This window comes from Ceratina calcarata, unplaced genomic scaffold (assembly GCF_001652005.2).
Source record: "Ceratina calcarata isolate Rehan_Ccalc_2016 unplaced genomic scaffold, ASM165200v1 scaffold60, whole genome shotgun sequence".
Taxonomy (NCBI): Eukaryota; Metazoa; Arthropoda; class Insecta; order Hymenoptera; family Apidae; genus Ceratina; species Ceratina calcarata.
Genome location: NW_017177240.1, coordinates 1,029,640 through 1,042,462, shown reverse-complemented (window position 1 = coordinate 1,042,462; position 12,823 = coordinate 1,029,640). Strand labels below are relative to the sequence as shown.

At 38.7% G+C, this 12,823-nt stretch overlaps 1 protein-coding gene across 1 annotated transcript in view; it reads left to right on the top strand.

Moving 5' to 3' along the window:
• Window positions 1-12,823, top strand: part of CAP (Cbl-associated protein) — a 92,544-nt gene that overhangs the window by 54,012 nt on the left and 25,709 nt on the right. The window contains exons 8-20 of the mRNA XM_018032907.2: window positions 2,771-2,818; window positions 4,656-4,858; window positions 5,161-5,356; window positions 5,579-5,677; window positions 5,977-6,116; window positions 6,355-6,427; window positions 6,857-6,892; window positions 7,618-7,765; window positions 7,942-8,047; window positions 9,154-9,186; window positions 10,455-10,568; window positions 11,750-11,796; window positions 12,104-12,273. Of these exons, the coding sequence (XP_017888396.1) occupies window positions 2,771-2,818; window positions 4,656-4,858; window positions 5,161-5,356; window positions 5,579-5,677; window positions 5,977-6,116; window positions 6,355-6,427; window positions 6,857-6,892; window positions 7,618-7,765; window positions 7,942-8,047; window positions 9,154-9,186; window positions 10,455-10,568; window positions 11,750-11,796; window positions 12,104-12,273 (1,413 nt within the window). The remainder of the gene's footprint in view (window positions 1-2,770; window positions 2,819-4,655; window positions 4,859-5,160; window positions 5,357-5,578; window positions 5,678-5,976; window positions 6,117-6,354; window positions 6,428-6,856; window positions 6,893-7,617; window positions 7,766-7,941; window positions 8,048-9,153; window positions 9,187-10,454; window positions 10,569-11,749; window positions 11,797-12,103; window positions 12,274-12,823) is intronic.

The following is a 12,823-nucleotide window of genomic DNA, read 5'->3' as shown; positions in this document are numbered from 1 at the left end:
TTACATTGATGTATGTAATTAAGGATTGGAAAATGAACATAACGACGTGTCTATGCTTCTCATAAATAAAATACGCGCTCTGGCGTTATCAGAGTTGAGCTTAAAAAAATATCGTTTTCATTTCTGCGAGAAAATTAGACACGCGTTTACGTTTCACGCGTCGCTCGGATATCATCGCTCGACTCGGCGCGAATTTCCGTGCGTTTCGAGTAACCGCGTCACGCGACTATTCTGAATCGGCCGGCTTCTGCGTAGTCGAACCGAGGCGAGGAGAGCGCGTCTCGATGGCGGCGTCGTCGACGCTGGGCATCGCGACGCCTCTCAGTCCTCGGTCATCCTTCGAGGTTCGTTCGCAACCGCGAAAAGCGGGAACACGCGTGAACGGAGTGAGTTTTCTTGCTCTGCATCCGAGATAAAGAAAGGGGCGGGACGATGTTGGAGAAAAGTGAGTGTCGTCGTCGGCAATCTTTCATGTCGCGTCGCGTCGTGATAGGATTCTTCCGGCGACGTCGCCTTAAGGACTCGACGCGACTCGGGGTTCAACAGGTTGTCCTGCGAAACGCGGAGGTCCGCTTTAAAACGGGGGACAAGCTCGGACGGCCACTCGACACTTCCGTTCGATCGCACTCCATAGATTTCCGTTTTTCTCACTCTTTTCCTGCCTTATCGGTTAAAATCGTCGTCCGAAGCAATTTTTCACTACCTCCGAATTGGTTAGGAAAAAAATTCTGCATTCAATTCAAATTCGATAAAGTCTAATAATTTATAAAATTGAGTGGAAACTGTTTAAAAACTTAGTTTATCTTAAATTCACTGAAGAATAGATTGAAATTCTGCCACAATTTCTGGTCATAATTCATATTATATGTGGTCCATGTGTTAAAATTATCATTGCTTACGTAAGAAGTGATCCACTTTGAAATTTTAACAACCTGAATAATCCTAGAGGCATGAAAAACGTGATTCTCGCAATGGGCGCGTTGAAGGGCTCTTCGTGTGCGATTAATTGACGGGCACTTAAAGTCGTGCAACGCGTGGAAGCGCCCAGCGAACGCGTTTACAAACCGTGCGTGAAAATCTCACGATAGAGCGTTTAGTAAATAACTAGAGGAAAACTCGTGGCGTATTGCAGCTTGCCGGTTCTTGATTATGTAAAGGTGTCACGTTACCGTTTTGTGGATTGCACGAAATTGCAATATATGTACGTACGTATATATGTACTACGTTTGTATGTCGAGAGGCAGAAGTTGCGCGCTATTTTCGTTTGTCAGCGAGTCTGGCTTCTTCCGCTTCTTCGCCTCTTTCCGGTCCGACTTCGACAGTCGTTAACTGTTTTATCTATCGATCGATTCATTTGCTTTATTTAAGTTGTCTAGGCTCCATTTCTATCAGAGCATGGAGATTATTTTTATTAAAAATTAAAAATTAACGATTATTATTAATAAGTAAAATGATCAATTTTTAATAAAAGGATGAAATTTAGTAGCTGTAGTTAACTAGATTTCCCAGGGTCACAAGTATCGCATGACATTGAAGTATTTGCAGTTTCTTATTGTTAGCTTCTTGCAAAAATGTAAAGATAAACAATCAAACGAGGGCAGTCGGACACATGTTAGTACATGAGTCATGGAATAAAAAAATAAAGCTGCACGTCAAACAGGATTGGATTTTTTATATCAGTTTCTTAGGAATCGAATTCCAATTTAAAATTATATCATTATTAAAAAATGAAGATAATTATAAGAACGTGAAAAGTCGTCAGACTTTCATTTCTTCAAGAGATACTTAATTTCCTCTCTTAGACTTTCCTGGTCTTTTTTCTCTTTTCTGTCCTTCTCTATGTCTGCGAAGCTCATCAAGCTTGCTTCTGTATTAATGACCAGCACCGTCTCTATAAAGAAGCAATTTAAAGAGTCTTTTAGTACGCTCTCTATCGTGATTTAAGGTCAAAGAAAAGTAAAACGTAGCCCTGAGCCCCACGGCTCAGACTCTTTACTTATTTCTACCTTATCGTAAGTTATACGCTATTACATTATAAAAATTCAAGTGCTGTTTATGTTTATTATGATATATAGATTTAATAAATCAGAGTGACGTATCATAAATTAATATATTTCAATTATTATTTTTTTAACAACTTGAATGTATACTTATTTATTTACGTACATTTTAATTACGTTTATTAAAATATTATAAAACTCGAGAGGGAAGTAATCAGCTTAAAGGGAAGAGAAAATCGTCCTCTTATTTTTAGAGTACACCTGATGGAGACTTTTGTTTTTTTTACTTGGAAATGCTGTGCCTCTGACGGTAGTAATCATGTGGCATGCTTCCAAAGGTCACGGTGCCTGTCAATGCGGATATCACCTTTAAATAGAGCATTTGAAATAGACGATGCGATTGATGAGTAATACGCGAGTAAAGGGTAGATACATTTAAACAGTTTCCACTGTACAAAATCAAATTCTACATTAAATCGTTGTCAGTGAACAGTAACATTTTAGATATTAAATAAATCGAACGTTCTAGCGATTAGATATTATCAATTGTAAATTGCAGGACAACCTCGAGTTGAACTAATTTTAAGCATAATAAAGTACATACACAAGTACTTGTAATATTGAATAATAAATTTTTATCTTGCACTAAACGGGTTAGAACAGTAAATCGTCGCATCAAAGAAAATTAAAAAATAAAATACAATGCGTTTGGAATATCAAGCTACAGTGCAAATTGCTCGAATCCTTAAAGTGATTGTTGGTATTTTCAGAGAACGTTATGTTCGCTCCCACGTTTAAAGCGTCTTCCGCAACACCAGGTAAAATTGCAAACGAAACGCGTGAAATTAACCGAGTGTCTTGTGCTATTGTGAACTGTAATACGGGAACAGAAAACTTTTAACAAACTCAGAGAATCGTTGATGACATTCAAAGAATTATCATATGCAATTACAGTTATTAAAAAAATATGAAAATTGTTTCGTTAAATTAACCATTACATGGAAGTTGTTTATGTATTACAATAATAGTAATGTACATTAGTTCTAATAAATAGAATGAAACATTCTCGTTCTTTATTACTAATCGATGGACACAATGCATCAGCAGGAAGTAACGTTGTCCAGCTCGTTTAAACAGTTTCGGGGTATAAATAAAACGGGAGTAAAAGGGATTCGTTTTCGAACGATTTACGCCAGTATCTCCTTTTTGATCTCTGCACTAACATCGTTGCATGTAAACAAATCACAGTCAATTCGATTCGGAGTCACGCCAGCCGATTCTTCGGCTACAATTTAAACAGAAATGCGATATGAAACGAAAATTGGCATCACTCGCGACAGGTCGCGCTCCAGAAAATCGGCACACAGTATTGTGGTATATGTTTCATCGCAGCTGAGCCAATTATTACAATTAGACGCGGCTTAATATCGACGCCTACGAATTTCTATTTTTACCCCTTTCCACCGAAAATGAAACGTTACGCTTCCTAATGTCGTAATCGACACGTGCGAAGTCGGAATTATCGTGACGGATCGTACGGGATCCTTGAAATAGTCAGCATGGGGCCAGAACGTATCTATTTTTTTCTCTTGAAATATACGACTTTTCCAATGTTAACTTATTTTCTTAATTAATTAGTAGATAATAGAACTAGTGATGAACGCAGAGAGAGAATTTATAGCATAGAATTCACTAATTGGATAGGCTAATTGGCAATTCGAGTCGAACGTGTCCAATTTGTTTGTCACTGTGAGCATGCCACAAAGACCTTCATATTAGATAAAGTTACTTCGATCGATAATTCATTTAAAAAATTTCGGTAAAGAACGGACAGCCTGAAATTCAATAATCACTTCTTTACTTATAAGCTATAGCTAGTAGGTATTTATTTACATGTAATTCAAACAGGCAGTCTCTAATCGTCACATATCTACTGTAATAAATCTTCCCAAAAAGGGTCGAACGAGCCATTATTAAGATTGTGCGAGAGGATAGAAATATGAGGATAATTATGACTGTCAGTAACGCGCAGTGCCCAAAATTGCTTCCGCCCTTTTCTGGAACGAGTTTGGGCAGCGGAGCGGGAAATCGGCGCCCCGAGAACGATTCTTTATGTAATACGCCCCCGCGAGCCAAAATTAGCGAGCCTCTTACAGATCCAGAATTGTTGATTTTGGCTGGTTCGGTTTACGCGGCTTGGCCGTTGCGTCTGCCTCGCAAGTGCAAAGACCCTAACAGAACTAATAGAACTAAACGCGAAGCTTTCTCGTGTTCGGCTCGGATGTTGTTTACCTAAAACTCGACGCCCGCCGTTCGATTTGATAGTCATCGGTGCAAGGCTAATTGTTTGCTAATGTGAAACAGCAAAATACGACTCTGAATCAATTTCTCTATAGTTTCACTTCTCTTACTTAATACGTAAAGTGTTACAAATTCACACATACTTAAAATATAAAAGGCAATGATATTAAATTAAAATATAATTTGAGCTGAATATTGTCAACTGTACAAATGTAATATACATATATTAATAGAAAGCCAAACGTGACAATAACATCTTGCCTGTGGATTTATAAATTTGTCTAATGTAAAAGGAATGCTAATTCCTGGCCAGACGGCTGACGATTACACAACAATGGAAATGTTTATTGCCAGGCGTTTGGTCACCCGGAAGCGAGCCACCGCCACCCCCGAAAGAGCCAAGCCCCGAGCGAAAGGACAAGGAAAAGGATGGTGGGATACCGCCTGTTTGGACGCCTTCCAGTGCTGGAGCCAGCCCAGTTCTCGAGAAAAAGGAATTTCGACCGGTGCAATTCGAAAGCCCCGTTCTGAGCCGAAAAAAGATAGCACAGCAAGAAGTAAGTTGGAGAGATTTACGCGCTCCTCGTAAATTCTAACGCGATCACTAAACTTTTTGTTCCCAAAATGTTTGAGACTGAATTCTTGTTTAAATAATCAATAGTTCACTACTATTATTTTTATTATTTTTATTTAAACACAATGATTGAAATTATATTATTTAAAATATCAGAAAGTTAACTGACTCTGAAATAGTCATAAAGATTTTATTTAGTCAGCAGATTTTATTACCTATAGAAGTTTAAGGTGTTTTGTTATCAATTTGATTGAATTCATTATTGTTATTTGCACTACTTGGCAGGCTACACAGGACGCGCCACCGCCTTGGGAATCCGCAGAGGGGAAGAAGGAAATATCGCGAAGTAGTTATGAGAGCAGCAGTTCGCGAATTGTCAATTCCCACTCGGCACCGTCTCAAGGATTAAGTTCATTAACTTCAACGCCTCGTCTGCCGCGTGCTCAGAATCCGACTATAACACTCCTGCAGAAAGCAAGAGGTGAGTAGCAAAACGCCAACTGTTCAAATTATTATTAACTGTCAATCAAATAAACTGGAAGTTTAAGGAATAATGAAACACTCTTTAATTCAATTTTTGACGTTTGTTTTTCGCATTGTCGTTTATTAAAAATATCGTTCATTTATTATTAACAGTAAATCGACATGTTCGATACGTAGCTTCTGTCTTTTAGCTGTTGTTATTGTTTCATGCGATTCACAGAAGGACAGTTACCAAAAGGAGCAGCCTATCTCGAGGAAAACGAAACTCTGAAACGTCCACCGAACGACGACAAGCCAATAATCAGTCCAGGCGAAATTAGTAAGTAGAATATACTCACCTCATCGTTACCATGCAAAATACGCACGTGATTTTAATCGTCCATAAACTTTGTTTCGTGGACCCCACCAGTGAACTAAAGTGCAACAGTAATTGACTTCTAAAGTAAAATAATGATCGATATGTAAACTGCAATAATTCAATTTCCAACGAGAAAAGTTCCCACGACTTCGTTGTCTCGTAAAACGGTTCTTTGAAATTGTGTCTTTTCGGTGATCTTTCTGTGAACCTGCGAGTTCTAACGCTTGCTCAATTGTGAAATGAAATTGATGTTCGCTCAGTATACACCGTGAAGAAAGAGTACGAGAGCGAGCCGGAAACAGAAAATGAACCGCCGAAGAAGATGGCCGATTTGGGTCCTCGAAAATTTGAGGGTATCGGTCCAACGACTAAGGAGGGTATCCCTCTTGTTTTGAGATCGGTAGGTCTGTCAAGATTTACTGAAAGCTTCAGATCTTATTAACGCAATGACATTTCTTAATTCCGACATACGCGTAGGAATTAATAACTAAATCCAAACATATCGATTAACGATTATTCCATACGTCTATAACGAATCTCAATAAATTAAAGTAGAGATGATTCGATCTAGTTGCTTTTCAATTTGCCGAATTATTGTTCTCCCGTGGTGTTTGACGTAAGAAAACGAAATATTTTAGGAAGTCAAGGAGAATAATCAAACAAAATGGTATAAGAGAATGTACGACTCGTTGCATCGTGCAGACAGAAGCGGTGAGTTTGTGTGGCAGTGTTCTACTGTAGCTTCGATGCATACTTGATGTAATAATTGAGAACTGTTACAGCAATTAATGTTACAACGACGCTCGGTAACATTTAACAAATCTAACGATTGACATATGCGTAGTATTGTCATGAAATTGTTATGTTATCAAAAATATTTAACTTCAATTAGCTCTCTCGTATTAACGATTAGCAACTGATAAAATTATTTGAAAAGTATTCAAGCTTTTTTAATTAACTTTAAATTAACGTTTAACACTGTTCGAGTATATTCTCCTAATTGGTACAATTCAATTTAACAGAATAATTTTATTCTACGCCGACTTGGGCGTCGTAGACTATTACGAAGTATCAAATAAATATCACAAGTAGTATTAGAAATCATTGGATTATGAGATTAACACTTAATCTCATTTTCAGATGACTACGTAACCATTCGTTACAAACAAAAAAGAGGTGAATACACGCTATAATAGATTAAATCAATTTGATTCACGAGTATACTAATAATAATAATAATCGATAACGGCCTTCTTCTTCGGTTCGATTTTTACCTTCACACACGCGTTCGTCTGTCCCGCAACAAATGACGTTCCCGATGCTATTTTATACCGTGCACCGAACGTATCGACGACTTATGTAACACTAGATAACTATAGCGATCGATTTTAACCATGCTGTTCGGTCGTGTGTAAAAGTAACAATAACCGAGTCGATTCGACGCGGATCGCTCCCGTCTTTATTTAACATCCCGTTGCCCAATTAACGTCTACAATCAATCGTTTCCCCTTTCAGCTTTTTTCGTTCTGATTAATCGCTTCCGGCACGGTAATCGTTTTCCAAATCGTGTGAACAATTTTAGATGCTAACCCATTTTTTAAATTAATGGTACAATAATACGACACAATATAGTACTTCAATTGCAATCAAATTCCTTCAGAAATGGAATACAATTTTTATGGAAATATAATTTAACCATATGAACTACTCATTAAAATTGTTTGTGATTATTATTCGGTAGCTATTCGAACATTCATTCACGATAGATAGAACATGTATTTACAAATGTGTGCACATATTTTTTTGTGTTTGCTGGTGACGGATGAGCACTGGAACTTCTTTTAACACGGACCAACGTGCACGTGTTAAATTTCTAAGGAATCGAATTGTCTGTTTCCTAGGTACAAGGTACGGTTACGGAAGCGGTGGCAGTGGATATCTCAGCGAGCCGGACCATCGTTTGTACTCGGATCGTTCCGCCACGTTCGATAGCCGCCGTCGTCTACGTAACAAGGAAAATGATTTTTCCACGTCGACTATGCCCAGAAAGTAAGAAACGCTAATTGATTCATAAATATTTGAAATTTCTCACGAGCTCAAGAAAAAAGTTTATATACGATTTTTTTGAAAAATATAATATCCTGAAAGAATTCGAGCACCGAAAACGTGCAGTATTGGTTTTTTTCTGTACTGATATGTGAAATGGATCTTTTGTTCCATTTCAGAAATGGGACTCTGAGATACACTCCGGACGTCTATAAAAATCAGCCTGGCCGCATCGAGGACTACGAGCCTGGTCGATCGTCGATTGCCGAAAAAGAAGCTAAAGAGGTATGCAAATTCACGTGTTCTTCGACAGATAACTCGCCCCCTCGTCGTTCATTGATATATATATAGTATTTCCCTTAAGAACACCTTTCTCGTGCTTCGATAAGATTCACATTCCCTACAATAGTCTTTCATTCTTCAACGGAGAGGAAAAGATCAATCGAAAAGAACTAATTTACATGCAATGCATGAGAAATAATGATTTAATTCCTTGAACTATTCAAGAAAGAGTATATTCGATCAATTAAAACCGAACGCTTCGCGTCTCCCTCGCGAGTTTTAACCGAAGGTTTGGAATTAACAATTAGAAGTACTTACTGACGCGATTGAGGTCCGCCACTTTATCAAATACACACACGGTACGTACATACACAACGTAGATCGCTTCCCGAACATAGCGTGTGTGTGTGTGTGTCTCTCTCGAAGTTGATCGTTTGAAATGGCTTTGCTTCTAGCCGACTTCTGTCACACGGACGAGAAGGAAGGTAACGATTAAAATCGAATTGAAATCAGATTGAAAATCAGTTGTACCGAAAGCGATATTGTATATCTATACCTACACTTGTTTTAATTACTTGATTTCTCTCTTCGAGGCTTGTTTTGTTGCCGTGTCTATGACACGTTCCGTCGTCGCAGATGGAACGTCACGTTATTAACGTTTGTTTCATTACAAACAGTTTCGATGTGTTCAGAGGTATATTTATCGAGCGCACGCATATCTCCGTCCATGCTTCTCGATATTTTATCGTAACTCGTTGTTTTATCTTCTCCTTATTCTTCTTTTGGTTAGCTTCAGTAGCAGGCTTTTAGTGATCAGACATGGTGATTCACTTTTTATCCAATAATTCATTTCCTTTACTGCGATGCAAGTGCATTCAGAAAAGTGAACAAATGAAAATATACGTAAAGATGAAATATAGTAAAAAATTCTAAACTAAATTCTTAAAGTATTGAAAATTATATCTTAATAGTATTGCGGTTTTTGGATGAAAAGCAGTCGCAAAATAATATGTACATTGTTCAGTTAAATCGTTTTACGGTTTCATATCATTTTAACGCTCATACAACTAGTGCATAGATTAACGCGATATTTAATTCTATGTTTCTAGTGGTGGGACGAGGTCATGGATATATTTGACGGGGTACGCCACTTTTATATTTAATTGTAGTTGAATAAGTATTATCCCAGTTTTCCTACATTTTATTACAATACTCTTCTGTCTATCGATTCCTCTATCGTCGTACTATCCTCCTACTCTGGGTACGTTGGATTGTATTTAAGATCGACATCTACTGTTTCGTAATTATTTTCAAAATCTTAATTATTGAAAATTATATCTTAATAGTATTGCGGTTTTTGGATGAAAAGCAGTCGCAAAATAATATGTACATTGTTCAGTTAAATCGTTTTACGGTTTCATATCATTTTAACGCTCATACAACTAGTGCATAGATTAACGCGATATTTAATTCTATGTTTCTAGTGGTGGGACGAGGTCATGGATATATTTGACGGGGTACGCCACTTTTATATTTAATTGTAGTTGAATAAGTATTATCCCAGTTTTCCTACATTTTATTACAATACTCTTCTGTCTATCGATTCCTCTATCGTCGTACTATCCTCCTATTCTGGGTACGTTGGATTGTATTTAAGATCGACATCTACTGTTTCGTAATTATTTTCAAAATCTTAAAAAACGGAGCAACGAGCTGAAATCTATAAACTAAAAATGTAGTATTTTCAATGTTGTACAAAATGCCTTTCAACCTAGTAAAAATTTCTTCGTGGTTCTTCATTACACGTGAATGAAGCAAAAATTGATGACAATAAGAATTAAAAAATTCCTAGCTGTAATCCTTTTAAAAATAATTCGGCATTATTCAACATTACATTATTCATAAATCATTTCATTGAGAATTATTCAGAAACATCTTCATTCTCTCTACGTATCTAAAACCCACTCTAATATTTGTCAAACTAATAATGATAGTATCTAACGTCTTCAAATAATTGGCTTTTCGTGTGCCGGTATAATTCTGGTTCGCACTTATAATTAGCGAAACGCACGGGGTGAATTATGCATGAGAAATATTATTCAACCATTCACACGTTCTCTTAATCTTCCCATATTCGTCACCAAATCGCTTCAAAATTATCAAGATTAATCAATCTCCCCGCAATAATCAATATGTATAACATACATGTGTATCGTGATCGATGTCCATGTTGCGTGTGCGTGTGTCGTTGGTGTTGCGTATCTTGTCCACCTCCGCGTGCACTTCGGATCATCCCGGATCACGTATCTTCCCCCTGGTCCTTGGTCGATGCCGCTACGACGACTGCGACAACAATCCTATCTACCGACAACTACCTACTATGTACAACCAACCGAAACAACCTCGACAGTGGTTGAACGAGAACGGACACCCGCAGGGGACGGCGGGCATGGAGGATCTTCGAGACGCTCAGCTAAGCCACCGAGCTCTGAGCCTCTCCTATCGACCGGAGAGAACTCGCAATGTAAGATCAGCAGCGGTCAGCAGCTCGAAAACCGTCGAGGTCGCGAAGCTGCATCGTCCTACCGTTACGGACGATAGTCTGACGCGCGCGCGGTCCAACTCGAAGCAGTGGTCGAGCATGAACCTGCTGGACTACGCGAGGACCGGGATCCTCGAGCAGTCCCCGAGGATTATTAATAAGGACGATCCGAAGGATCGAATCACAGCGCGACCCGCCTTAGAACGAGCTGTTGCCGACTGCGGCTGGCACGCTGGCATGCTGGAAGGAAGATCCAAGAGCTTCGTGCTACCGGATCGTTGCTTGCGCCGATCGAGCTCGCCGCTCGGCGACAGATCGGCCGCTATCAGATCGACGCTCCTACAAGCTACCGGCGACGAGCAGCAGCATTGTCACCGCAACCATCATCATCACCACCATCACCACCATCATCATCATCATCAACAACAACAACAGCAATCTCAACAACAACAACTACGTATCTCGCCCACCTCTTCTTCTTCTACGTCTTCTTCTATTTCCAGCACCAATCACATTATGCTATCGTCACCAGCATCGACAACATCCTCTGTTATCATCGCCAACGCTCAGACGTCGGCCGCTTCACGGGTTAGAGGCTCCAACATCATCGACAAGTAGCAATGCACGATGACGTTGTCCTCTGTCACTCGACTGTCTTTCTTCTTTCTTTCTCTTTCTGATTATTTCCTTCGTTCTCTTTCCACCTTTTACTGTCAGTCAGTGTTATATTATTGTGTGTATAATTGTATCTACCACAATGTCGTACACTTTCGAATTTAAGAAGCAAGTAGACTCTGATTTGTTATAATCAATCTTGTCTTTTGTTTAAGGTTCAGTGAATAACTTGAAACTTTCTTTCTTCTACTTCTTTAATGCTGAGCCTATTCTACTGCGTTTCCGAACGGCATTTCATTTCCTATGCACCAGTCATTGTTGATTTCCGCTTAGCATTTGCCGAATGTCGCATGAATTGTGTAAGCGATCAATCGATGTCTCGTGGGCACAGATTTTTTAACAGTCTTGTACATATCCACACACGAATTAAACATTTTCTTCCACGGTGCGAGACTATGATCAGTTCGGATCAAAAACACAAACTGCATGATGTACATGTTGAAGAATTTTGTACTTATGTATATTTGAAAGGACCTTTTATTTTTCAGCCGTTCGACCAGCGCAGCAGTCGTTCAGTGAAACCGTACATGTCACAGTGAGTGCATTCCCAATTTCTATTTGCAATTTTAAGGACGTTAGTCCCGCTCAGTTGGTCTCAATCATTTCAAGTGTTGCCACGTAGTGGTACACTTTAACACAGTCTATGGGGGTGCATCGCGCCGCGAACGACATCCGCTTTCCACCGCAAGTCTGTCAAATACGTATTTTTACGTGACAGATCGCAAAAAACGTAAAAACACGTAACCCGACAACGATGTGTTAACTTACAATCTCGCAAAGAAGTAAATTTTTAATGAAATGATGGAGATTGCGTTTGAAACTTCGAAATTATTTGTGTGAAGCGCGCTCAAAGAATCTGGATACGAAAGCGATTCGACGCTGGTGTTCCGTCGCAAGGAAGACATCAGCCCTTTGAGCGAGTTCGAGCAAAGGTTGGCCTACAAAACCGTGCAGAGCGGTGGCGACGTACCCCTTCATGGCCTCCGTAAACCAGCCCCGGAACGACCGAAGGGTGAGTTCCCAAAAATGAGCAATTCTCATGTTACCAGACTACTACCACATTTTTCTATTCAAATTTATTGTTAACTTTTCTTACCTTTTTTATATTCTTTCAAACAGGCATGCGTGTGTTTAACTAGTTTGTGCCTGAATTTGTTGTACCTCGTTTGTTTGATTAACTATTGCTACGTCTTTTGTTTTTACTAAATTTATGCATGATCGTTTTATTCTTGAAGGCTTCAATTTACGCGGCCGAGCATGATGTTCTTAATTTGTTTCAAATTATCTGCGTTAATTTTCTTTTAGAACCTAATTGGAACGATTCATTTTTACTCTAATTATAGAGTTCGATTATTTTATAATTCATATGCGGGTCTTTATTAAATTCATTAAAACTATAATGATGGAATATTTAGAATTTGATAATTAATGATTGATCTCCTAGCATACCGTTTGACTTTTCTCGTTCGTACAATTTTAGCAAAAAAAAATAAATACAGAATCTATTTGTAACCTACTTCCGCTGCTAACAGCTTACTGCCGCTTGAACTCCGTTCCTCAGC